The following is a 27,035-nucleotide window of genomic DNA, read 5'->3' on the forward strand; positions in this document are numbered from 1 at the left end:
TCCAAAAATAACAGCTTTATGTAACCATGAAATGCTGTTTATGGAAGATGATTTTATGTACATTAAGTACTGTGTAAATAAATATTTTTAAACTAGTTACGACACTTAAAGGTTAATACAAACATTATTCTAGAAGACTTGTTTTGTGTTAAAACATACTGAAAAAAAACTAGGCTTGGCATAGAACAAGAGAAGAGAGTCTTTATCTTCGAGGTAAGATGTGAAACTCTACTGAATGGATTCACTTGTGAGTTTTAGCAGTGAAAAATAATCTAGTTTGATGGTATTTCGTCTCTAATCTTAATACAACTTTTTAATTTTGTGTAGCAGAATTGTGCCAAGTAAACAAACATAAAGATTAATAGCAACAAGAAACATCCGGTAGTGTTCGTTTTACACAAAACTGTGTTTGCTAATGGAAACTTCTTAAGATGGTTTGAAACTAGTGAATTGTGTGTGAGATGTGTAATTCTGGTTTCAGTATATTTTTATGTTAAGTTTAACTTGTAGAGGTTAGTGTATTATTTCAAGCATTATGGAATACATACATTTATTAGTCTTCCTCTTATAACTTAAATTGTAGAAATCTTTTCCATACAATAGTGCAATAACATAAAACATACACAAACTCAGTTGTTAGAAGGTGAAGTGTAGACAGGTGTAATTAGTTTAGTTTTTAATGTAAATATATATTTTAGATAAAATCCTTCTAGAGGCCAAAGTTTATAAGGAAGAATATTCCACCTGAATAATAATAACATTAATAGTCTTGACGTATTTAATGCATTGTCTCATAAATGTAAGAAAAAACTTAAAAAGAAAGGTCTTCCTGTCCATTGTACAAGGATTTCAGTGTTTTCTTAAAGGATTGTTTTGGACTGTCAGTCGTCTGCATATTCTAGTTTCTGTTGGATTATGATTCAAATGATTTCTAAAGTTTGGAATGTTGCACACGTTGCATGTGTTCAAATGAGAGGTTCCAGTTGTTTTACCAACTTTTAAAGAAGTGAATGTACTGAGGGTTAGCCTACAAAAAAAAATGGTTAGAATTGTTCTGTTCAAAAGTTCTGGTTAAAAGATACTTTAGAAATGTGTATAATTTATATATTTCAAAAGTAAGTTCTTCCATTACATGTTGATAATGGTTAATCCATAGCCTCATTATGTAAGTGCCAATATTGTATGTAACTTTATTAAATTAAAAAAAACGAAGTCCTGGTTTATCAGTTTCTCTCTGTTCTAGTGTTCATTCTCAAGTTCCTAAACCTTTATGTGTCTCGTTCAAATTATGTTCTTTGTCTTTTTCTCTTATAGCAAAAAATTTCTTTCCCTTAGTGTTTTGGACAAGTTATCTTTACTGTTTTAACCAAGTGTATCATAATTTGTTCCAGTGCTACATGGGATGAAGTTCCAAATAAAGATTGCCATTATAATAACGTGTTTTATTTGTTTTTAATGTAACAGTGGCCTCTAATCAGGAGTCTAAAATTCTTTTTAATAGTGCCATTAAATAGGTGTAACAAATAAAACTGTGTGAATATACAATGATTTTTATTTTGTCACTAGCTAAAAATATATTTTAATGAAAGCCTGTAAACATTTTTTACCCATAGTTCTTTGTCATTAATAATAATAATAGCTTCTTATAAACTGTAATCTTTTTAGTGAGTTAGGTGTCATTGGAGTTTTATTTTGTTATTTTAGTGGTATTTAAAAATGTGCTCGCGATTTCAAAATATTTTATCTTATATTTTAAGCAGATTGTAACAGAATGTTATAATAATGATGGAAAATATTTCAGTATTGAATAAAATAATTTTTAACAAAAAACTTGTATAAATGTATATGAAATGTATAAATAAAGTTAAAATTATGAAAGCCAACAACAGTTTTGTTTTTATTAATTCGATAGTTATAAACTATAACACAAGTTGAAAACCAACTTTTGATTTTTCCATTCGTAATTTATTATTTTTACCAAGAGATGGCACTATATAAACATAACTTGAAACTTGCTTTTACGTCGTAAAGTTTGAATTTATGAGTTAACGTACATTATAAACGTTACTGCAGCGAACACAATATTATATATATCTACGTGAGGTGTTTTAAGTACAGCTAACAATTAATGGGTCGGATAAATTGTTTACAGAGTTGGTAGATGAACCGAGTCCAATAGTTGTAATTTTATTTGTTCGTTCGTTTTTTTTTAAATTTCGTCCAAAGCCGCACCTAATTTAGCAGTAAAAGACTAGAAAGATGACAGCTAGTCATCACTACCAGCCTCAAACTCTTGGGCTACTTTTTTACCAACCAATAGTAACTGATGGTCGCGTGTTCGAATCCCCGTCACACCAAACACACTCGCCCTTTCAGTTGTGGAGGCGTCAATCCCACTGTTCGTTGGTAAAAAGAGTAGTCTAAGAGTAGCCCAACAGTTGGCGGTGGGTGGTTATGACTAGTGCCTTCCCTCTAGTCTTATACTGGTAAATTAGGAACAGCTGGCGCAGGTAGCTCTCGTGTAGCTTTGCACGAAATTAGAAAACGAACAAACAAACATTCGAATATATTTTCTTTGTAAAACACCGCCGTCTTTAACTAATAATTAATTTCATGGGATTTAAAAACGTAGTTCATACATATGAATTTTTCCATTTAAAATATTTACGATATGACACTATAAGAAAATTTAAAGACTATTAATACCTATTAAGTTGTGTTTTATCTAGTTCGTTAATCCATCTATCTGAGTAAAATTTTTTGCGACAACGTTTTGTAAGTTTGTTTCTTGAATTTCGCGCCAGACAACACGGGGGCTATCTGCGCTAGCAGTCCCTAATTTGCCAGTGTAAGACTAGAGGGAAGGGAACTAGTCTTCACCACCTACCGCTAACTCTTAGGCTACTCTTTTACCAACGAGTAGTGGGATTAACCGTAACTTTATAACGCCCCACTGCTGAAAGGGCCAGAATATTTGGTGTGACGGGGATTCTAACCCGCGACCCTCAGATTACGAGTCGAACTACTTTAACCCACCTGTCCAGGGCGGGCCCGTTTCATAAGTAGCTTTCGCATTATCGTTGCTTTATAAAAATGTTATGGTAATGTTTCTTTGCTTCAGTGAAATATCATGTTTGGCATTAGGCTTGTTAAAGCTAGTTGGGCGTAATAAGTGAACTTGTGTCTTCAGAGAGTCATGGGGTATGAAAAACTTATTTAAACTTGGATGGGGTTCTTGGGTCGTGTTTTCTTCTATGTAACAGTTTGAGATCAAGTGACTTTAGTCAATATCAGGTTTTAGTTAGCCCTGTTGCAAGTGGTGGCAAAACTTAACAATATTGGAATGTTAAGAGACTATTAGATCAACGACGGAAAAATGTAATTATCTAATAATTTTTAGAGCATGTTGTGTTGAAGATGTAATAACTAAATATAACATGGATGCGTTAGTTCTATAACGTGAACAAGTTTGTTTACGAACTATTTTAGCTGCCCTTAGTTTTGAAACTATAATTATCATGAACAAATATATATGCGTGTGTAATTGTACTAAAAGATTCTTTAAGGTTATCTAATGTAAATAATTACGACCAATTGGAATTTTTTTTACAGACGTTAAGTAGATTGTCTCCCCCTTGGCCAGCCGTGATTCTACCGACTTGCAACGCTAAAATATAGGTTTTGATTCCCCACTGCGGACAAACCGGATAGCGCAATGTAGATTTGCTATAAAACGAAATGCACACAGTTAAACGCATTAATGTGTAGTGACAAGACAGTGGCCTTGATTGCTCGCTTTCCGCTATCTTTTCATTCGCACTTCTCTGAAACTATTTCAACTTTAAATATCAGTTGAATAACACAAAAAACACCCCAGACCAAAAATTCTACCACGAGCGGGCGAAGAGGAATATCAATGTCCCTGAACACCCCAGTTGGGAAAGTTTACCCTCCTATAATAGTACATAACTGCTACGGGATTTTCTTTCTTTTATTTACAAGCGTCACGTTCGGCATGGTCAGGTGGTTAAGGTACTCGACTCGTAATCTGAGCGTCGCGGGTTAGAATCCCCGTCACACCAAAGATGCTGGCCCTTTCAGCCGTGGGGGCGTTATAATTTGACGGTCAGTCCTGGTATTTGTTGGTAAAAGAGTAGTCTAAGAGTTGGCGGTGGGTGGTGATGACTAGCTGCTTTCCCTCTAGCCTTACACTGGTAAATTAGGTATGGCTAGCGCAGATAACCCTCGAGTAGCTTTGCGCGAAATTCAAAAACACAACAGGCTACGAGTTCGTACAGTTCTTCCTAATTTTGTACTAACAGACAATATAGTTTTTGTGTTTGGAATTAAACACAAAGCTATACAATGGGCTCTCTGGGCTCTGCCTACCACGGGTATCGAAACCGAAACCCGGATTCTGGCAGTGTGAGTCGACAGACAAGATGGAAGACATGTAAAAACTACACTAACAAACACCACGCCAACATTATTTATAAGATACAATGTGATAACTGCCACGGCTTCTATATTGGAAAAACAAGTAGAAAAATGGAAACCAGATTTAAATAACATAAAAAGTCATCTTCACACGTTTTCGAACACTGTAAGTCAAATAAACACAACATAACCATAGAAAACACCCAAATACTAAATAAAGAAACAAACATAAACAAACGCCAAATTAAAGAAGCCTTACTTATACAACAACTTAAGCCCAAAATAAACTAATACAAAGGAACACCTTTATATCTATATCAAAATATAATATAATAAATAATAATAAAAAAAAATAAATATAAAATTGTATATTCAAAATCTAAGCCCGCCCTCTACATTCCGACACTCATTACACAACCCATTTCAAACATGTTGTCAGCTTCCGGTCAGTTACCTCTCTCTTTCTTTGTGAACCTGACGATGACCGAAGAAGGTCGAAACGTTGTTCACTCCTCCACGTAAAAAATTTTCTCAACCCAAACGAGCGTGTTTACATATATAAGATGTAAGACAGCTGATCAACTGTACTCATCATGATTACTTGTCTAATTTAATAGTAAGATTTGACTGCTACTCTTATAGCTCACCCAAGGATATAAAATGCGAAGTGTGCTTTTATGGCAATAGTTCGTGAGTCGTGAACCTTCAGAATCAGGCTGAGATACCGCCTGAGATTCAAACCATACTTTCTCAACTTGTGAACTCCCTTCAACTTCTTTACCATATTGGAAGACCACCTTCCGTTAAAAAAATACTTTGTATCATGTGTGTCATATGTATTTTTATTATCTTTACAGCTTTATTCTAGTTTTAAGAAGATAACAATTAAAAAAGATTTAAATATGGATAATTTAAAAATATTTTACGACTTTAATGTGAAGGATGATACTGCTTTATTAAAACAGTTGTGTGAACTTCTGGGTCAGTATCTGACAGTTTCAAACAAACACCTGTCTTTACATTTGTCTTATTTCTATTCTTTAATTTTATATTTGTCAATCTAACTGTAAATCAGGCCCGGCATGGCCAAGCGCGTTCAGGCGTGCGACTCATCATCTGAGTGTCGCGGGTTCGCATCCCCGTGGCGCCAAACTTGCTCGCCCTTTCAGCCGTGGGGGCGTTATCATGTGACGGTCAAACCCACTATTCGTTGGTAAAAGAGTTGTCCAAGAGTTGGCGGTGGGTGGTGATGACTAGCTGCCTTTAGCTGTCTTACACTGCTAAATTAGGGACGGCTAGCACAGATAGCCCTCGAGTAGCTTTGTGCGAAATTCAAAAACAAACAACTGTAAATCAACTGTCTTGTTTTTTGTAATCGGCAAACAACCGTACTAGGTACACAACTAATTTACATAATTCAATTTTATGTTAATTATAATTATTAATTTGGGATTTATATAGGTTACTCTATTAGCTTTATAAAGTCGTAGCATTTTATTTTATTTGTTACTCTTTTAGTAAATGGTAATTTCATAAATTTAATGTATTACTGTGAACTAAAGTACTATAAAGTAGTACTATTCCGGTCTCACAGGGGGCTGCGGACTACAGTTCGGGAACAACTGCACTAGGCTATAAACAGCGTTTTTTTAGTGTTACATTAGTGTATTGGTATATTAAACAACATTAAAAAATAACGTTTAATAACTACCAGAAAAAGTGTTTTTTTTTTCCGGGATAATATTTACAATACTATACAAACGCTAATCTGAGACAATATTAAAACAAAACAAACAAAAAACGCAAAATAATAAGGGAAGAAAATATCATTTTTTAAAAAATAAAAGTATATGCGATAAGAAATAAAAGACAAATAGCAGAAGATTAAAGGAATTGCAAAGATATTACACCGAAATCCAAACTAAACATTTAAAAAAATAACTACCGATATCAAATGTCCGAATATTTCTGTACTTTGAGGGACACACACAACAAAATCCAACAAACTCATGTTCCCAAGTCCGTCTAGTGTCTGTAAACAACCCAACGACAGAAACTATGTTATAGATCTTGGCTCATGTCGATATTTGTACATCACATCTGAAAAACACTCGAGACGTTTTACGTTTTCGTTCAAGAACTTTCTCCATCGTAGATGGTGTTTGATTATACTTTGCTTGCATGTTATCAACGTTAGCGGAAATTTCTGGTTGTTTTCATTTTACATCTAGCAGTCACCTACCAGTATAGGTGACACTTTTTTCAGTCTCAGTAATGGTTTAAAATATAATTACTGTTTGTTAATTAATTAACTTTAAGTAGCTGTTTTATCGACTATTTGGTAAGCAACAAATATTTATCAATTATGAGAAAAATTACCATCAAAAATTTATAAAGAATCCCAAAGAGTAGCTTAAAAGTTGGTGGTGGGTGGTGATAACTAGTTACCTTCCTTCTAATCTTACACTGCTAAATTAGGGACGGCTGGCGCAGATAGCCTTCGTGTTGCTTTGCGCAAAATTCAAAAGAAACCAAAATACACCTTCAAAGTGTGTTTCAAAATTGTATATATACATGTACATACAGTAAAACCTGTCTAAGCGGAAAATATCAACATTTTGAAGCATTATCTTAAGATTTCTCTAATAAATCGCCCTCTATATGGCGGAACCTGCGTAACGTGGACGGAAAACTATCTTTCACCTACCTCATTTATCAACAAGTAGGATTAGAACCTGAGTAAGACGGACAAAATGTTTTTGATTAAATATTAATTTCTTATTTAATTAATAATTTATCTAAATATTAATAAATTCTTGTTTAATTAATAATTTCCTTAAATATTAATAAATTCTCGGACATTTCGTTACAGTAAGTATTGGTTGAATATATTTTGTTATTTTTTTCTGCCATCATTATTTCGTAGGTCGCTCGCTATTCAAAAGAGTGATTGACTGTACTTTTGGTCACATTTGCTAATTAAAACTAGAGAAATCATGGGTAATAGGTAAAAGTGAAAATCCGCACTGTTTCAAAAATTTAAGGAAGAATCAGCTTCCTGTGGAATGAAAAGCGAATAATAAAGAGTGGATGACAAGTTCTATATTCGAGGAATTTTTGAACAAATTAAACAAAAGAATGGAACAAGATAACAGGAATATTCTACTTTTCCTAGATAATATAACTTGTCACCCAAAAGTTTAACTTTCAAATGTTCGTCTAGGCTTTTTACCTCCATGTACAACATCAGTTCTACAGCCACTATATAATGGAATTATACAGTGTATAAAATTGAAATACAGAAAATACATGAACGACTGTAAGAGTGTATCTGAAGTTACCATAAAAAATGACGTGTTAGATGCAGTTGCATTTTTAAGTCATTGAATCAAATGCGTGAAAGATGAATGCGTAATAAAGTGCTTTTGAAACTGTGGATTTATTCTTGATAATGGCGGAGATTGTGGAGAAGTTGTTTGTAATGAAGATTCAAGTGAAATCCAAACTCTGATCGAGAAGATTGTTACAGATGATTCTGTGAACGTGGAAAGTTTTGTGAACGTTGACAAGAATGTTTTAACAGAAACTGATGAAATTGATTTAAAATCTACAATAGAATCGCAGGATGGTAACAGTTTGAGAGATTCAGAAGATGAACAAAATGGAAAAGATAGTGAGGAAATAGAAATCCCTACTTTATCACAAGTGTTAAGTTATATTAACGCTATCAAATTGTATGCAAAAATGAAGGGGAAAAATGAACTTCATGAAAAAGCCATAGCATTGGTGTTCTGTTTTAACCACATGAGAAAGTCCATTAAAAGAAACAGTTGAAATTGGACACTTTTTCAAATTTGATTAAGATTTTGTGTACTTATGTATATTTTGAATGTCTATTTTTGTTCTTATTGTAATAAATAAAGCATAAACAGTATAATAACTTTATTCACAAACGTCTTACTTCTCTTGAGCCAAGCAGATAAAACGTTTTGCTCAAATATTATATATTATTAAGGAAATGAATGTTCACTGTCTAAGCCGGAAATTTTACTCGGTCGCGTGCGATTCCGCCTTAGACAGGTTTTATGTATATATGCTACGATGATACAGAACGTGTAAAGATCGAACGCCAGGTGGCTGTGAACGAAAAAGTATTTGTGTCATTAAAAAAAAAAAATCGAAATTTTCTGTTTTAGTACGCCACCTAGTGTCTGGACTTACAATGTTAGAAACCGGGTTTTGATACCCATGGTGGGCAAGAGCACAGATAGCCCATTGTGTAGCACACACACTCCTGTTTCAGTGCTGAGATAAACTATACATTTTCGTTTCGACGTCAACAAACACATAGAAATTAAGTAAAAGCTAATATATATATTCTGATTTCATTCTGGCTTTTGAGCAGTTTTAATAAGTTTTACTTCTCCCACGATTTGTTCGAGACCAACTCTCTACAAAATTGGTGACTTAATACATTTTATTCACATTTAAATTTGTAAAAAAATACTAAACTTAAATATTAAATAACATTTCATTTATTTAGGAGTCAACAAAAGTAGAGTAACAAAAAGGAGTTATGCTATTTCTTACTTATATTTTTATATCGTGTGTTTCTGATAAATTCGGACTTTAAATTCATTTAAACTTATCAACACAATATTATATTTTTATATTTTGTTACACAAAGCGTGTCGAGATATAAGAAAATAACCGATAAGTCGTCTTAAAATAGTAAAATCCAATTTACTTTTCAAATTCTTTAATGTTTTTAAGCATGAATCGTTGAGATGATAGTGTGCAAAAAGAGGTAACAAGATATGTGTGGTAAAAATAACACTTTAATGTATTTCAGTTACCTTAGCTGCACATATATTATCACGTCTTCGTTTTTTGTATATAATTTCATCCTCATGTCAAGACGTTTGATTGAAGAAATAACTAAATTTGTCAATTGGAACCGAGTAGCCCTCGAGTAGCTTTGCGCGAAATTCAAAAACAAACAACCAAAAATAATCTATAAGTAAGCAATTCAGTAAAATGAACCCTCGGTGGAAAAAAAGATACATATATAAATAAGTTAAACTATGGAGAAGATTTAAAGTGGTCAAGTCAGGTAGGTGGTACTTTAGATGTCTCAGTTAGACGCACGATTTTCGTTTTTGTTTTTTGTAAGAGTGTGAAAGATTCGAACTCTATTTCTGAATTTAATTGTCTTTGTTTTAATTTCTACGATAGTTGGTAAAAATGCTTATTCAATGCAATTGTTAAGTCATATTTCTCCCTATGGGACAGCAGCATTCTCATGGGCTTATGTCGCCGAAATATTATAAAAACAACATATATTTGAGTTCATGCAATAAAAATAATCTTTTTTATTATCCTCACAATTCAACTTGTTCTTTACTTGTAAAACGTTATTTGAATTCCGAATGATGTAATTACGTTTGTTATAGAGTTTTCCACAAGACTACAGGAGAGCCATTAGAGAGTAGCTGAGCTGACAGTCTATAACAGGACAGGTTTTTAATATCGCTCACCGCCAACTCTTGAATCATTTTGTCTTTTTGGAATAATGTATTTTACTGTCACTTTTAAAGCGTGTGTGTGTGTGTATATTTTTCTTATATCAAATCCATATCGGGTTATCTGCTGTGCCAATTGAGGGAAATCGAACCTCTTATTTTAGCATTGTAAAACCGTAGACTTACCCCTGTTCCACCGGTGGACACACTTTTCTAGCGCATTTACAATCCCAAACTGCTGGTTGCATTTGTTTCGCAAAGGATTGCAAACCATCCACCCTTGGATTCAGATTCTAAGCATCCCAGCCGTTTGAATAGATCCAGCTCGATATAGTTAAAATGTATGCCTGTAAGAGTTGCTGATTTTGGCCCAGCATTGCCCGGAGATTAGGGCGCTCGTCTCGCATTTTGCAGGTCGTGAATTTAAATCTCTATCCAATTAAACATGCTCGCCCTTTTAGCCGTGGGGAGTGTCCTATTTAAATTATTTTTGAGAAAACAGAGCTACTAATAATGGAAGGTACTACGACAAAGTTACTGGAACAAACAGCAGCTAGTAAACCATTCTTAAACGTGCTTCTAACAAATCCAGTGAAATTGCGGTAAAAGAGTGAAACAACATGGCGGTTACTTGTGGACCCTCAGATGTTTAAAAAGTAATAAATTTCTTCTGACAACCAGAAGGTCGGTGAAATAACTTTATTTTATTTAGTTTACTGGTTTGATTCATGCGATGATGTGACCATAAAACAATACATTTATACATCATTAAAGAAAAACATCACTTACTGTTAAAAACGCACTGATATGCTGTTCTACCTATAGTTATTTCACACTTTTATACAGATATATAACACAGTTTTAAGAAGACACCAATAACTATCAGCTGTTTATAAATCTTTCTTTGCTTTGGCTTTTTTTTTTTTCTCAAAAAGCTTTCAAATTTATTATATTATTTATGTTAAAAATTTTGTTTCTACAATCAATATGGTACATTTTACGGTTAAACCAATTTCGTTGTTGTTAAACGTAAAGCTACACAATTATCTATGATCTGTCAAATAGAGTAATCGAGCCCTGAACTTAAGCGTCATAAGTCCTCAAACTTACCGTTGCTTAACCGTGAGGACAAAATAGTTAAATGTCTTTTTAAAACCAAGTATTAACAATAATCATATTGTATGTATTATAAAATAATTAGTATGATCCAAGAGTTTCATCTCTAGTACTAAACGAAACGAAGGCTGAGATTTTGGGTTGGATTATTGGTTGTTTGGTAAGTTTAACAATAGATGCTGTATTTTGGGTTGGATACATGGTAGTTTGGTAAGTTTAACAATAGATGCTGTATTTTGGGTTGGATACATGGTAGTTTGGTAAGTTTAACAATAGATGCTGTATTTTGGGTTGGATACATGGTAGTTTGGTAAGTTTAACAATAGATGCTGTATTTTGGGTTGGATTATTGGTTGTTTGGTAAGTTTAACAATAGATGCTGTATTTTGGGTTGGATACATGGTTGTTTGGTAAGTTTAACAATAGATGCTGTATTTTGGGTTGGATACATGGTAGTTTGGTAAGTTTAACAATAGATGCTGTATTTTGGGTTGGATACATGGTTGTTTGGTAAGTTTAACAATAGATGCTGTATTTTGGGTTGGATACATGGTAGTTTGGTAAGTTTAACAATAGATGCTGTATTTTGGGTTGGATACATGGTAGTTTGGTAAGTTTAACAATAGATGCTGTATTTTGGGTTGGATACATGGTTGTTTGGTAAGTTTAACAATAGATGCTGTATTTTGGGTTGGATACATGGTAGTTTGGTAAGTTTAACAATAGATGCTGTATTTTGGGTTGGATACATGGTAGTTTGGTAAGTTTAACAATAGATGCTGTATTTTGGGTTGGATACATGGTTGTTTGGTAAGTTTAACAATAGATGCTGTATTTTGGGTTGGATACATGGTAGTTTGGTAAGTTTAACAATAGATGCTGTATTTTGGGTTGGATACATGGTAGTTTGGTAAGTTTAACAATAGATGCTGTATTTTGGGTTGGATACATGGTTGTTTGGTAAGTTTAACAATAGATGCTGTATTTTGGGTTGGATACATGGTTGTTTGGTAAGTTTAACAATAGATGCTATATTTTGGGTTGGATACATGGTAGTTTGGTAAGTTTAACAATAGATGCTGTATTTTGGGTTGGATACATGGTAGTTTGGTAAGTTTAACAATAGATGCTGTATTTTGGGTTGGATTATTGGTTGTTTGGTAAGTTTAACAATAGATGCTGTATTTTGGGTTGGATACATGGTAGTTTGGTAAGTTTAACAATAGATGCTGTATTTTGGGTTGGATACATGGTAGTTTGGTAAGTTTAACAATAGATGCTGTATTTTGGGTTGGATACATGGTAGTTTGGTAAGTTTAACAATAGATGCTGTATTTTGGGTTGGATTATTGGTTGTTTGGTAAGTTTAACAATAGATGCTGTATTTTGGGTTGGATACATGGTTGTTTGGTAAGTTTAACAATAGATGCTGTATTTTGGGTTGGATACATGGTAGTTTGGTAAGTTTAACAATAGATGCTGTATTTTGGGTTGGATACATGGTTGTTTGGTAAGTTTAACAATAGATGCTGTATTTTGGGTTGGATACATGGTAGTTTGGTAAGTTTAACAATAGATGCTGTATTTTGGGTTGGATACATGGTAGTTTGGTAAGTTTAACAATAGATGCTGTATTTTGGGTTGGATACATGGTTGTTTGGTAAGTTTAACAATAGATGCTGTATTTTGGGTTGGATACATGGTTGTTTGGTAAGTTTAACAATAGATGCTGTATTTTGGGTTGGATACATGGTTGTTTGGTAAGTTTAACAATAGATGCTGTATTTTGGGTTGGATACATGGTAGTTTGGTAAGTTTAACAATAGATGCTGTATTTTGGGTTGGATACATGGTTGTTTGGTAAGTTTAACAATAGATGCTGTATTTTGGGTTGGATACATGGTAGTTTGGTAAGTTTAACAATAGATGCTGTATTTTGGGTTGGATACATGGTTGTTTGGTAAGTTTAACAATAGATGCTGTATTTTGGGTTGGATTATTGGTTGTTTGGTAAGTTTAACAATAGATGCTGTATTTTGGGTTGGATACATGGTAGTTTGGTAAGTTTAACAATAGATGCTGTATTTTGGGTTGGATACATGGTAGTTTGGTAAGTTTAACAATAGATGCTGTATTTTGGGTGTTGGATACATGGTTGTTTGGTAAGTTTAACAATAGATGCTGTATTTTGGGTTGGATACATGGTAGTTTGGTAAGTTTAACAATAGATGCTGTATTTTGGGTTGGATACATGGTTGTTTGGTAAGTTTAACAATAGATGCTGTATTTTGGGTTGGATACATGGTTGTTTGGTAAATTTAACAATAGATGCTGTATTTTGGGTGTTGGATACATGGTAGTTTGGTAAGTTTAACAATAGATGTTGTATTTTGGGTGTTGGATACATGGTAGTTTGGTAAGTTTAACAATAGATGTTGTATTTTGGGTTGGATACATGGTAGTTTGGTAAGTTTAACAATAGATGTTGTATTTTGGGTGTTGGATACATGGTAGTTTGGTAAGTTTAACAATAGATACTGTATTTTGGGTTGGATACATGGTAGTTTGGTAAGTTTAACAATAGATGCTGTATTTTGGGTTGGATACATGGTTGTTTGGTAAGTTTAACAATAGATGCTGTATTTTGGGTTGGATACATGGTAGTTTGGTAAGTTTAACAATAGATGCTGTATTTTGGGTTGGATACATGGTAGTTTGGTAAGTTTAACAATAGATGCTGTATTTTGGGTTGGATACATGGTTGTTTGGTAAGTTTAACAATAGATGCTGTATTTTGGGTTGGATACATGGTAGTTTGGTAAGTTTAACAATAGATGCTGTATTTTGGGTTGGATACATGGTAGTTTGGTAAGTTTAACAATAGATGCTGTATTTTGGGTGTTGGATACATGGTTGTTTGGTAAGTTTAACAATAGATGCTGTATTTTGGGTTGGATACATGGTAGTTTGGTAAGTTTAACAATAGATGCTGTATTTTGGGTTGGATACATGGTAGTTTGGTAAGTTTAACAATAGATGCTGTATTTTGGGTTGGATACATGGTAGTTTGGTAAGTTTAACAATAGATGCTGTATTTTGGGTTGGATACATGGTTGTTTGGTAAGTTTAACAATAGATGCTGTATTTTGGGTTGGATACATGGTTGTTTGGTAAGTTTAACAATAGATGTTGTATTTTGGGTGTTGGATACATGGTAGTTTGGTAAGTTTAACAATAGATGTTGTATTTTGGGTGTTGGATACATGGTAGTTTGGTAAGTTTAACAATAGATGTTGTATTTTGGGTTGGATACATGGTTGTTTGGTAAGTTTAACAATAGATGCTGTATTTTGGGTTGGATACATGGTTGTTTGGTAAGTTTAACAATAGATGTTGTATTTTGGGTGTTGGATACATGGTAGTTTGGTAAGTTTAACAATAGATGCTGTATTTTGGGTTGGATACATGGTAGTTTGGTAAGTTTAACAATAGATGCTGTATTTTGGGTGTTGGATACATGGTAGTTTGGTAAGTTTAACAATAGATGTTGTATTTTGGGTGTTGGATACATGGTAGTTTGGTAAGTTTAACAATAGATGCTGTATTTTGGGTGTTGGATACATGGTAGTTTGGTAAGTTTAACAATAGATGTTGTATTTTGGGTGTTGGATACATGGTAGTTTGGTAAGTTTAACAATAGATGCTGTATTTTGGGTGTTGGATACATGGTTGTTTGGTAAGTTTAACAATAGATGCTGTATTTTGGGTTGGATACATGGTAGTTTGGTAAGTTTAACAATAGATGCTGTATTTTGGGTTGGATACATGGTAGTTTGGTAAGTTTAACAATAGATGCTGTATTTTGGGTTGGATACATGGTTGTTTGGTAAGTTTAACAATAGATGCTGTATTTTGGGTTGGATACATGGTAGTTTGGTAAGTTTAACAATAGATGCTGTATTTTGGGTTGGATACATGGTAGTTTGGTAAGTTTAACAATAGATGCTGTATTTTGGGTTGGATACATGGTTTTGTTTGGTAAGTTTAACAATAGATGCTGTATTTTGGGTTGGATACATGGTAGTTTGGTAAGTTTAACAATAGATGCTGTATTTTGGGTTGGATACATGGTAGTTTGGTAAGTTTAACAATAGATGCTGTATTTTGGGTTGGATACATGGTAGTTTGGTAAGTTTAACAATAGATGTTGTATTTTGGGTGTTGGATACATGGTAGTTTGGTAAGTTTAACAATAGATGCTGTATTTTAGGTGTTGGATACATGGTAGTTTGGTAAGTTTAACAATAGATGCTGTATTTTGGGTGTTGGATACATGGTAGTTTGGTAAGTTTAACAATAGATGCTGTATTTTGGGTGTTGGATACATGGTAGTTTGGTAAGTTTAACAATAGATGCTGTATTTTGGGTGTTGGATACATGGTAGTTTGGTAAGTTTAACAATAGATGTTGTATTTTGGGTGTTGGATACATGGTAGTTTGGTAAGTTTAACAATAGATGCTGTATTTTGGGTGTTGGATACATGGTAGTTTGGTAAGTTTAACAATAGATGCTGTATTTTGGGTGTTGGATACATGGTAGTTTGGTAAGTTTAACAATAGATGTTGTATTTTGGGTGTTGGATACATGGTAGTTTGGTAAGTTTAACAATAGATGTTGTATTTTGGGTGTTGGATACATGGTAGTTTGGTAAGTTTAACAATAGATGCTGTATTTTGGGTGTTGGATACATGGTAGTTTGGTAAGTTTAACAATAGATGCTGTATTTTGGGTGTTGGATACATGGTAGTTTGGTAAGTTTAACAATAGATGCTGTATTTTGGGTGTTGGATACATGGTAGTTTGGTAAGTTTAACAATAGATGCTGTATTTTGGGTGTTGGATACATGGTAGTTTGGTAAGTTTAACAATAGATGCTGTATTTTGGGTGTTGGATACATGGTAGTTTGGTAAGTTTAACAATAGATGCTGTATTTTGGGTGTTGGATACATGGTAGTTTGGTAAGTTTAACAATAGATGCTGTATTTTGGGTGTTGGATACATGGTAGTTTGGTAAGTTTAACAATAGATGCTGTATTTTGGGTGTTGGATACATGGTAGTTTGGTAAGTTTAACAATAGATGTTGTATTTTGGGTGTTGGATACATGGTAGTTTGGTAAGTTTAACAATAGATGTTGTATTTTGGGTTGGATACATGGTAGTTTGGTAAGTTTAACAATAGATGCTGTATTTTGGGTGTTGGATACATGGTAGTTTGGTAAGTTTAACAATAGATGCTGTATTTTGGGTGTTGGATACATGGTAGTTTGGTAAGTTTAACAATAGATGCTGTATTTTGGGTTGGATTATTGGTTGTTTGGTAAGTTTAACAATAGATGCTGTATTTTGGGTTGGATACATGGTAGTTTGGTAAGTTTAACAATAGATGCTGTATTTTGGGTTGGATACATGGTAGTTTGGTAAGTTTAACAATAGATGCTGTATTTTGGGTTGGATACATGGTTGTTTGGTAAGTTTAACAATAGATGCTGTATTTTGGGTTGGATACATGGTAGTTTGGTAAGTTTAACAATAGATGTTGTATTTTGGGTGTTGGATACATGGTAGTTTGGTAAGTTTAACAATAGATGTTGTATTTTGGGTTGGATACATGGTAGTTTGGTAAGTTTAACAATAGATGTTGTAACCCGATACTAGTTTCTACTTTTCCAGAGAAAAAAAGTTTTTTTTTTTTTTTAAAGAAAATGCAAACAGGGAATTAGTTTAGATTATTTATAATTTGACAAACATTAGGGAAATATAACTTCAGACGTTAGTCAGCTGAATTTGACCCCCAGTGGCACAGCGGGATAGCTGAGGACTAACACTACTAGAAACTGGGTTTCGATACTCGTGGTGAACAGAGTACAGAGAGCCTATTGTGTAGCTTTGTGCTTAATTCTAAACAAACAAACAAACTTATAGCAATGTTTAGTATAGTCAAGTTTCTATAATCTAAACAGCTTTCAAATAGCTCAACTTATTTACACAACATTAATTCCTTTAGTAGGGGTTCATAACACACAGATACATAATAAGCCGGAAGGTGTAAGTTTATAGTGTATCATAGAAACTGAATATATGTTAATAATATGTAGGACATGAGAGTTCAGAGACTTTCGTAGATACCGAAATCTCTGAAAGAGTAAAAGTGGTATTAATTTACAAAATACACTGACCCTACGTATTTAACAGTTAAATTACATCCTTAACACACACTTTACAAAGGACGTTGTCCCTACATCTTTAACATTTAACTTACAATGGACACTGACCTTATATCCTTGACAATTAACTTACAAAGAACATTGTTCCTACATCTTTAACATTTAATTTACGAAGGACAGTTACCTTATATCCTTAACAGTTAATTTACAAAGAACATTGTCCCTATATCCTTAACAGTTAACTTACAAGAGACACTGTCCCTACGCTTTTAACATTTAATTTACGAAGGACAGTAACATTATATTCTTAACAGTTAATATATCAGGTCGTACCATAAGACACGTGCGAGTATTTAATACAGAAAGTGCATTGTCATTTCTGTCTTTGTAAAAGACTTTAATGACTAAAATATGGAGTATTACGTGTATAAAAATGTTCAGACAAATAAAAGAAACTAACCCAACTACACTTTTTCAAATCATTAATCAAATTAACCCTTATGAAGATAGATATGTCTGACGTTCAGGTCATCCTTTTGAGTTTAATGATGACTTGCTGTTGGCTGCACTTGTTGAAGATCGTGCCGTAACAGTTGAAGAACTAGCACAGAAGCTTAATTCAATCCATTCGACAGTTCATTGTCATCTGCAATAGCTTGGAAAGGTGTCAAAACTTAGAAAATGGGTCCCCCAGAAACCAACTTTAGAGTAAGAGTGGACATTTGCACTTCGTTAACATAACTCACCTGTTTTGGACAGGTTAGTGACTGGAGATGAAAAAATGGATATATTATAAAATTGTTAAGCGCTGCAGACAATGACTCAGTGCAGGTAAACTGGCTAAAGCACAGCCCAAAATGGACTTCCATCCTAGGAAAGTATTGTTAAGCGGTTGGTGGGATATTGTTGGTGTAATCCACTTTGAATTGCTGCCACTCAATGTAGCGAATACATCAGACTTCTATTGCTAGATCGTTTGAATGTTGCACTGAAAGAAAAGAGGCCTGCTACGATCAATCGTAAAGGTGTTGTGTTACACCAGGATAATGGGTTGTGTTACACCAGGATAATGCACGTCCCTATAGAGCAAGGATCACATCTGCAAAGATTGAAGAGCTAGACTGGGAAAAACTTCCACATCCTCCTTGTTCACCAGACCTTACTTCATCTGATTATCATCCATTCCAAAATTTGCGGAACTATCTTGATGGAAAAGAGCTTGGAACACATGAAGATGTCAAAACTACCCTCTCTAGATTATTTTTTTCCAAACCCCAATAATTTTATAAAAGTGACATTCAGAAGCTTGTGATAAATCGTTGGCAGGAAGTAATTAATAATAATGGAATATACATTACTGATTAAATAACATTAACAGCATTTGAAATCCTTTCTCTTTTTCTGAACCAAAATCGGACATTACTTAAAGGATGACCTGATACAAAAGACAGAGTCTTCAATAGTTAACAAACATGGGACAGTGTCCCCACATTCTTAAAACTTTTTCAGTATTTTGAATTTATATATCGTACTCTTGTGTTACAATTAATTAATCTGAATGTATGATGGATGTTAATTCGTTGTTTGTAGCCAGAGCCGTGCGTCGGCAGTTTATATGTTGCTGTTGCATGTCCTGACTTCATAAGTATTGGTTTATCCTTTCATTGTCATCAACCTATTTAGCATTTCTCTAACGTTCACTCACCAAAATCTTAAATGATTTTACATTTCACCTGTGTTTACTTATTTCAACTTCCCATTGTCTCCTACTTGCCTCAGTTTCCACTGACATTAGTTTAGTTCGATATGTGGTGACATCAAACTATTTTTATTTTCACACATCTCAACTTCCTTTGATCTTCATAGGTTTCATTATGTCTTCCTTTTTACTGGCAACGACTTGTTCCGGGTATCCCATCATACCCCGGTGAGATTTATTGACGTAGTAGATGGTTCTTTACCAGTTGCATTAAATTAATGGTCTACGAGGGCTAGAGTGTATTGAATTACAAACAAGTATTATAATTCGATAATTAAAGAATCCGCTTTAGTCTGTATGATTTTTGCCTTTATAAAAAAAGTTTGCTATACTTTAGAATAAAAGTTCTGTAAACTAAACATCGGAAGTATTGAAGTCGAATGTTTTAAGTATAACATTCTAAGAAAATTAGCTAACTTTTTGTTTCAGGCATTACCTTTAATGACAAATTCTTGAAGTTTAATTTAAATAAGTTATTTAATTTTCTGCTGTCAATATATTTAAAACATCACTTTCCAGGTGACACCGCCAACTAATAATATCACAAGTTAATTGCTGTCTATAGGTTCTGTGTCGAATTTATTATGCGTATACTATCATAGTTAATTGGGACAACATTCCAGTTCCAGATTATTCAAACCAGCAACCTCTCCAAACCACTATGATTTGATTTTCGCACAAAGCTACACGAGGGTTATCTGCGCTAGCCGTCCCTAATTTTGCAGTGTAAGACTAGAAGGAAGGGAGCTAGTCATCACTATCCACCGCCGACTCTTGGGTTACTCTTTTACCAACGAATAGTGGGATTGACCGAAACATTATAACACCTCCACGGCTGTAAGGGCGAGCATGTTTGGTACGACAGAGATTCAAACCCGCGACCCTCAGAGTTCCAGACTACATGGAAGACTCAATATTGTTTGTGAACGTTTGTACATAGGTCATTATTTGTTTTATTGTTTGTATTAAAAATATATAAAATTGTATGTATCAATCTTGTCATCAAACATTATAAATCCGATAGATAATGACATTTATTTAACATCAAAGTTTAAATTATCATTCTACTCAGTTTCAGGCTATTTGAGGGCCCTGCATGTCCACCAGGTGGTTAAGGCACTCGACTCGTAATCTGAGGGTCACAGGTTCGAATCCTCGTCACACCAAACATGCTCACTCTTTAAGCCGTGGGGGCGTCATAATGTGACGGTCAATCCCACTATTCGTTGGTAAAAGAGTAGTCTAAGAGTCGGCGGTGGGTGGTGATGACTAGCTGCCTTCCCTCTAGTCTTACACTGCTAAATTAGGAACTGTTAGCGCAGATAGCACTCGAGTAACTTTGCGCGAAATTAAAACAAACAAAGAAACTGGGATTATAGATATATAACAATGAAACCTATTTAGTTTTTTAGAAATAACACTGTTATTACGTATGCTACTCAATATTTGCTGATATGGTTTGCCATTATATTAACATTTTTCTGTTCTTTGTAAGCGTGAGATCAAAATTAATTTTATATCTCTTAAAATCTGTTAAAAGTAGTTTTTAAATAAAAAACCAAGACGGACAGTTACATTAAAAATATCATATATTAGTGTAATATATATAACTTATATAATATTGTAAACAAAATTAGCAATAGTTCCTCTAGTTTCTGACAGGTGGCAAGGTTTATTCGTTTTCGAAATTATTCTAAATAAGTTATTGATATAGTCTAATTTATATATATATATATACACACAAAAAAACAAAAAACACTGCAGTCTTTTATTTGTAAATATAATTTGGAGTTGTCCGTGTACATAACGCTCCATTGGTTGACAGCTTCTATAATCCAGCTGGGTTTCGGAAAGTAGATACTGTTCGAAACTGTAGTTTTCCATCGATTTTGGTACTGAGTTCGTTACCTAAGTTTAGTCTACATCCTTTAACATCACAAAAAACTGGAATCTTTCTCTCAAGTGAAGTTTTCCACCTAACAAAAGTCATATAAGTTTGTCTAAGACTACAATATACAAGTTTGTCTAAGATGTAAATTTAGCTAGGATTGAATAGTGTAGAGAATCTTTATTGAAAACGAACTGCATTTATTTTGTTAGGACTAATACCAATAAAGCAACTATATTCCAATAAGCTTCAATATTTCTGAAGCTGTTTCTTTATTATTATGAGCTCTATAGTCTATTGTGACTCACCATCAGCTGACTGAGAGGACTGAATATCAAGTGGATAGGTGGCGTGTCACATAAGAAGAGTGGACTGTTAATATTGAATTTGGGAAAAGCTGTGACAAAATTGGAAATCAATGGATAAGAGAAGAATAAATATGAAAGTCCGGTTGCTTAAACTTTAAATATTTTCTTTTTTTTTCAGAAAGTAGTGAACCATTCAAATCACTTTGAATATTTTCTTAACTTCTGAAAACAAACAGTTGTTTCATATATTCTATATTAGGGTTACTCGATGCTTTTCCTTTTTTGGATTTCAGACAAGAGGTGTGTATGTGTATATATAGCCTGTTATAAATGATAAAACTAAATATGTTTTAAACTATAAGTCAATAAATTATTATAAATTATAAGTTAATAAATTATTATTTGCATTCCGGAACGACGTTTTTCTTTTATTAGGTTCTGGAAAAACTTTTTTGAATATAGATCCCATAATATTTCTTTATCTCTCTTAGTGTGTGTATGTTTTCTTATAACAAAGCCACATCAGGTTATATGCTGAGCCCACCGAGAAGAATCGAACCCCTGATTTTGGCGTTGTAAATTTGTATACTTATCACTGTACGAGCGAGGAAAATATCTCTCTTAAGTATTATCTATGTAATTTGTCTTGTCAGTTATGAAAAATTTAAAATATGAAGTGATAAAAGTATGGAAACAAATGATTACGTTAATGTTTCTTTTGTCAAAACGAGGTTTATTGGGATAGTAAAAAACTAATCTTTCATTTATTGAACACCCAAAATTATTTCCGTATTGATTTTATTAGCTATGGTTAGTAAAACACTAAACCATTTCACTTAGTATTTTCTTTTCTGATTATTGGGTAAATAGTAAAAAAAACATTCTATTTGAAAGTAATTTTGTTTAATCCAAAATATCTAATTTCTTTACCTAAAACTTTCAACTTTATGGTCGAATTATGAATAATTATTTACACTCGTCTTTCATAAAAATGGTTTCAAATTAAGGTTTCCAGCGCGAGACTTACGTTTCCGTATACTATTCACATGTGTAGTTTCAAATCAATTCGTTATAACATTAGTAAGACGTTCAACACCATTTGTATATTTAGAAATAATGACGAAAGAAATTTAAGTATTATACCCTATTATGTTTAACCCTGTCAACCTTATTGTAGAGATTAATGGTGAAAGGTACCCCAACAGGGGCAAGCTCAATATGGCTCTCTGTCCATATTTAAATAATAAGTAGTTAATATGAAGGACAGAGGAAGAGGTCGGAGTTAAATTGAATAAGACTGTATTTCTTGAAGGACCTTGAAAGCATATTTAAACAAAATATTGTTCTTAATGTTTCAATTTTAACTCTGTTTTACACATTAAACAGCCATAAAAATGTTTAATACAAATGTGTAAGGAAGGACAATTTAAGGAAAAGACAAGAAGAGAAAGAGCAAAACAAGACATAGGAAGTACAATGGGGAACATGAGCAGGAAGTAAGTTGTTGAGAAATAGGAAGTGGGAAGTAAAGTTGTAGAGAAGTAGGAAATGGAAAGTAAGTTGTAGAGGGATAAGGAGTTGGAAGTAAGTTATAGAGAAATAGGAAGTAGGAAGTAAAGATGAAGAGAAATAAGAAGTGGGAAATAAGTTCTAAAGAAATAGGAAGTAGGAAGTAAGTTGCAGAGAAATAGTGAGTGGAAGGTAAGTTGTAAAAAAGTTGAGAATGTAATTCTGACAAAAGATGGAGCAGTAGCCAAACAGTGAAAACCAAAATATAAAGAAGAAGAAAATTGGTCATAATGAGTTGGAGGAAGAAAACTGACAAAGAAAGATGACGTTTCACCCGAACATTTTTGTCCCAATTACTAAGTTGGATAAATTCTTTGTACTTTATATTGTGTTATTTGTTACAATTAAAACACTTTAGAGTCATGAATAACAATAACATTTCTTGATTTTATGTACATTTCATTACTTAACACACTTACCATCAATTTTATTGGCTGCTGGTGGATGGGCACATTTCTAGCACTTAAAGTATTGTCTCGCACCAATCCTGTTCTTATCAAGTCCTGTTCTGTGCTTTGAATACCACAAAATAATAACTGTTAACAAGTGTTTTGAGTGTTCCTTCCTGAACATAAACACTTTCTCAATAGGGGTGGCTTATTAGCTGTTCTTGTTTTTCAGTTCTCACAACAGTGAGTCTCGGTATATTAAATATATTAAACTTCTCACTAGTTTAATATTTTGCAACATCTGTGCAACAACTTTGATGTTAACACTGACTTGTGGATGATGTTCTCCAAGAATTGAGAGATCTAATAGCTCCTGAAACTCACGCTTGAAGTATTGGATTAAAATATTTCACTTTTACTTTTCGAATGAGTAGTTCTTCGCCTGTTTTAAATAGCCTCTTGAGGTTTACCACGTAATAATAACACCAAAACTTCAAAAGAATTTTTTTCGCCATCCCTGTTAAACTAGAATAAGAAATCTAACCATACAGTAGATAGAAATATTGTAGTCACTTTAAAGGTTAGTGTTAGTGAATCACGAATAAGTTTTCTAAATTATTTATTAAGGGCTAAAGATCTTGCAGTGGAAGTAAGATAAGTACATTTGTTAACAACATATTTACATGAGACCTGACTTCAGAATACAACATATTCCAAACTGGTTCTTCTAATTTTTCTGACAAGAAGACAGTATTATATCGAAGAAAATAATAATTTCGAAGAGGATAAACACATCAAAAACTTATACTGTCGAATGAACGTTTATAGTAAGCATACATTTAGGGTTAGTTATGATTGCTGTTTCGTTTTCTTCCTGATAGGTCACGTTTTTTATCTGACCACACTCTTTTTTTTTACCCAACATCTGCTTCCACTGACTACTAAAAATCGAGGGAAATTTTGTATGTTTTCTCACTATGGATCTTTCCTCTTCATCATGATGACTGGACACGTGGGTCAGAGGAAGAACAATAGAGCTGTGACAGTCAGTAATGTCCAGACATTCACGCCTGCTAGTTTCAGATTCTCGAAAGTTTCCAGAACACGATGGCTTGCTAACTCTGTTGAGTGTCGATCGACGAACCACATTGGTTCTAGATGACCGCAAGCTGTCGTCCACGTTACTATACGCGGATCTCTGGTACACGGACTGTAAACGGACCAACTTACTCTTGATGCACGGACAGAATGTCTGAAGAAAAGTCCGTCGATATTTTTGACTGAATAAACAATACAAGACGAAGTTTCCAGCTGCATTGATACACACCAAAAAGTTGAAGATGTTACCTAGTCCCAGAAGAAGAGCCTCTTTGTTGGTATGAGGAGGAACGGTATGTAAGGATGTATAGACTAATATTGCTGCGGTTGGAAGCTGACAGACAAAAAATAAGACAACTACAGCAATCAACATGATTGTAATTTTATTTTCCTGTTGGAGAGAATCTCTTGACTCTCTGTGATGTGTCATGGTGTCCCGTTGTATCTTAGAAAGGTGAACCGACCTGATGAGGAAGGAATTGAATATGGCAAGAAGAAAAAGTGGGACAAAGATGAACAAAATGGCCGTCATGGTATAGTACACTGTTTTGTAGAGGTGGTTATTTCCAAAGTCCGAAAAATCCATAGTCATCATAGTTTTATTTGTATCCATATCTGTGATTTCAATGACGGTCCACTCAAATGGAGTTGGCAAGGTTAAGAAAAAACAGATCAGGGAAACAAAGGCAATGACTTTCTTTGCTCTAGACTCTGTACAATATACTTTTCCTTTGATTGGGTGACAAACTGCAATGTACCTCTCTATCGTAAAGGTCACTGTTAGCCAAACTGATGTATTGCTACAAGCGTCTGTTAACATAATAGCAAAGGGCCGAATGTGCCAATATACAACGTAACTTGGACTCTGTATCCCTGGATAATGAGACAGAGACAGACCAAAAACGCACATTAAATATAACATATCAAAGATAGCTAGAGCTGCTAAGTAATTATTGGTAGAGGAACGCATGCGCCGCCTGGTCAGTATAACTATCGTTATGGTATTTCCAATTAGACCAACAATAAGGATGACAGGAACCAGAACTCGCTGAATCCAGAAACGACTCTGTTCTCGAAATTCTTCGAGTTTTTCGTCTACTCCAATCGCTGTTTCGGTGAAGTTTGAAACGACAAGTGTGTGGTTGGCACTGGTCCAGAATGTATTACTACAATTAGAAAGAAAGCAGTCTGTACTGTATGACGAACAATTAGCATATGTAAGCCGTCGATTGCTCCTCGTGCAGTCTGTGGGAAATATCATTTGAGAGGACATTATGTGGAAGTAAAACTCAGGAAGAAATAAAGCAGGCTTAGTGCAGTATCAGAAAGGAGGATTTCGTTTATTATAGCTGTTGAAACCTGAAAAAAGAAAAAAAACTGTTAAGAGGTCTGTTTGAAATAAGGACCAAATTATGTATAATATTCTCAACAATCAATCGTTAACCTACGTCTGCGAACTTACAATACTAAACAAGGGTTGCCATTGTCGTGGTGGGAAGAGCACAGATAGCCCATTGTGTTGTTTTGTGTTTAGTTACATACAAACGTTTGATTAAAAATTTATGAAACAGAACTGTTTTATGATTTAAAATTAATAAACGATCAATAATATTTTGAAATAACAAAAGAATTGATATAATGTTTGATGATGAGAAACCCACTTGAAATAAAAATGTATCTCAGAACGACTGGTGTGGGTATTAACACTTTTATTGATAAGGAGAGATAAGTGTACATACCCATACCAGTCGTTCTGAGTTACAGAGTTGATATAATTCAGTTGCAACTAGTGAAACAAAATAATAATTTATCACAAACAATGTATAATTTAATTTGAATAAAAGCAGCATCTTAGTTAATTAGTTTTCGCTTGTTTATATAATAAACAATATATTTCTCTTCTTTTAATGTTTATTTCCGTACGTATCTTGCATTTATAGCAGAACTACTAAGACTATATTTCACCGTTCCACATTTTGAACTATTGACCAGGGGGAAGACATCCAATTAGATGCACCTTTCACATGCCATCCACGATAAAGGATACGCTGTTACTCTTATAACGCACTCACAGCTTAATGTTAGAATGATTTACAGTAATGATGCGTTACCTAAGTGTTTTTTTAAGGTCAACTGAAGTTAATGCCAATAGCAATTTCTTATATTGGACAACTGATTGGTCTCTACTGCAAAAATTACCAGATCATTCAAATAATAGATTTTTTACCCCTAAATATGTTTGTTAAATTTCGCGCAAAGCTACGCGAGGGTTGTCATTGCAAACTGTACCTACTTTAGAAGTGATTAATTAGAGTAAAAGCAGCTAGTCGCCACCGCCAAGTCAAAGGCTACTTCTAACTGCATAGTAGAATTTGAATATATTTAGGAAAACTGAAAAGTTTTATAATAAATATTATGAAACATTATTATATCTAGTGGTATCGAAAAGATATCAAAGGGAATAATTGTCTGGAAATTATTTCACGTTAAAATAACTAAGTTAGGCTTTAAATGTTTTAAACGATACCCCCAAACTAAAACAGAGTTACTGAACCATGAAATAAATAAATAATTATAGTGGAGACTGTTTTAGTCGTTTGTTTGTAGCCAAGCACAAAAATACACAATGGGCTATATGTGTTCTGCTCAACACGTGTATCAAAACCCAATTTCCAGCGTTGTAAGTCCGCAGATATACCACTGTGCCACTAGAGGTGCAGAG

At 33.7% G+C, this 27,035-nt stretch overlaps 1 protein-coding gene across 1 annotated transcript in view; it reads right to left on the minus strand.

The window, feature by feature from the left end:
• Window positions 1–23,942: 23,942 nt before the first annotated feature.
• Window positions 23,943–27,035, minus strand: part of LOC143235251 (thyrotropin-releasing hormone receptor-like) — a 50,279-nt gene continuing 47,186 nt past the window's right edge. Inside the window, exon 2 of the mRNA XM_076473211.1 lies at window positions 23,943–25,672. Coding sequence (XP_076329326.1) covers window positions 24,018–25,586 — 1,569 coding nt within the window. The 5' untranslated portion in view covers window positions 25,587–25,672 and the 3' untranslated portion in view covers window positions 23,943–24,017. The remainder of the gene's footprint in view (window positions 25,673–27,035) is intronic.

This window comes from Tachypleus tridentatus, chromosome 12 (genome assembly GCF_004210375.1).
Source record: "Tachypleus tridentatus isolate NWPU-2018 chromosome 12, ASM421037v1, whole genome shotgun sequence".
NCBI classification, from domain to species: domain Eukaryota; kingdom Metazoa; phylum Arthropoda; class Merostomata; order Xiphosura; family Limulidae; genus Tachypleus; species Tachypleus tridentatus.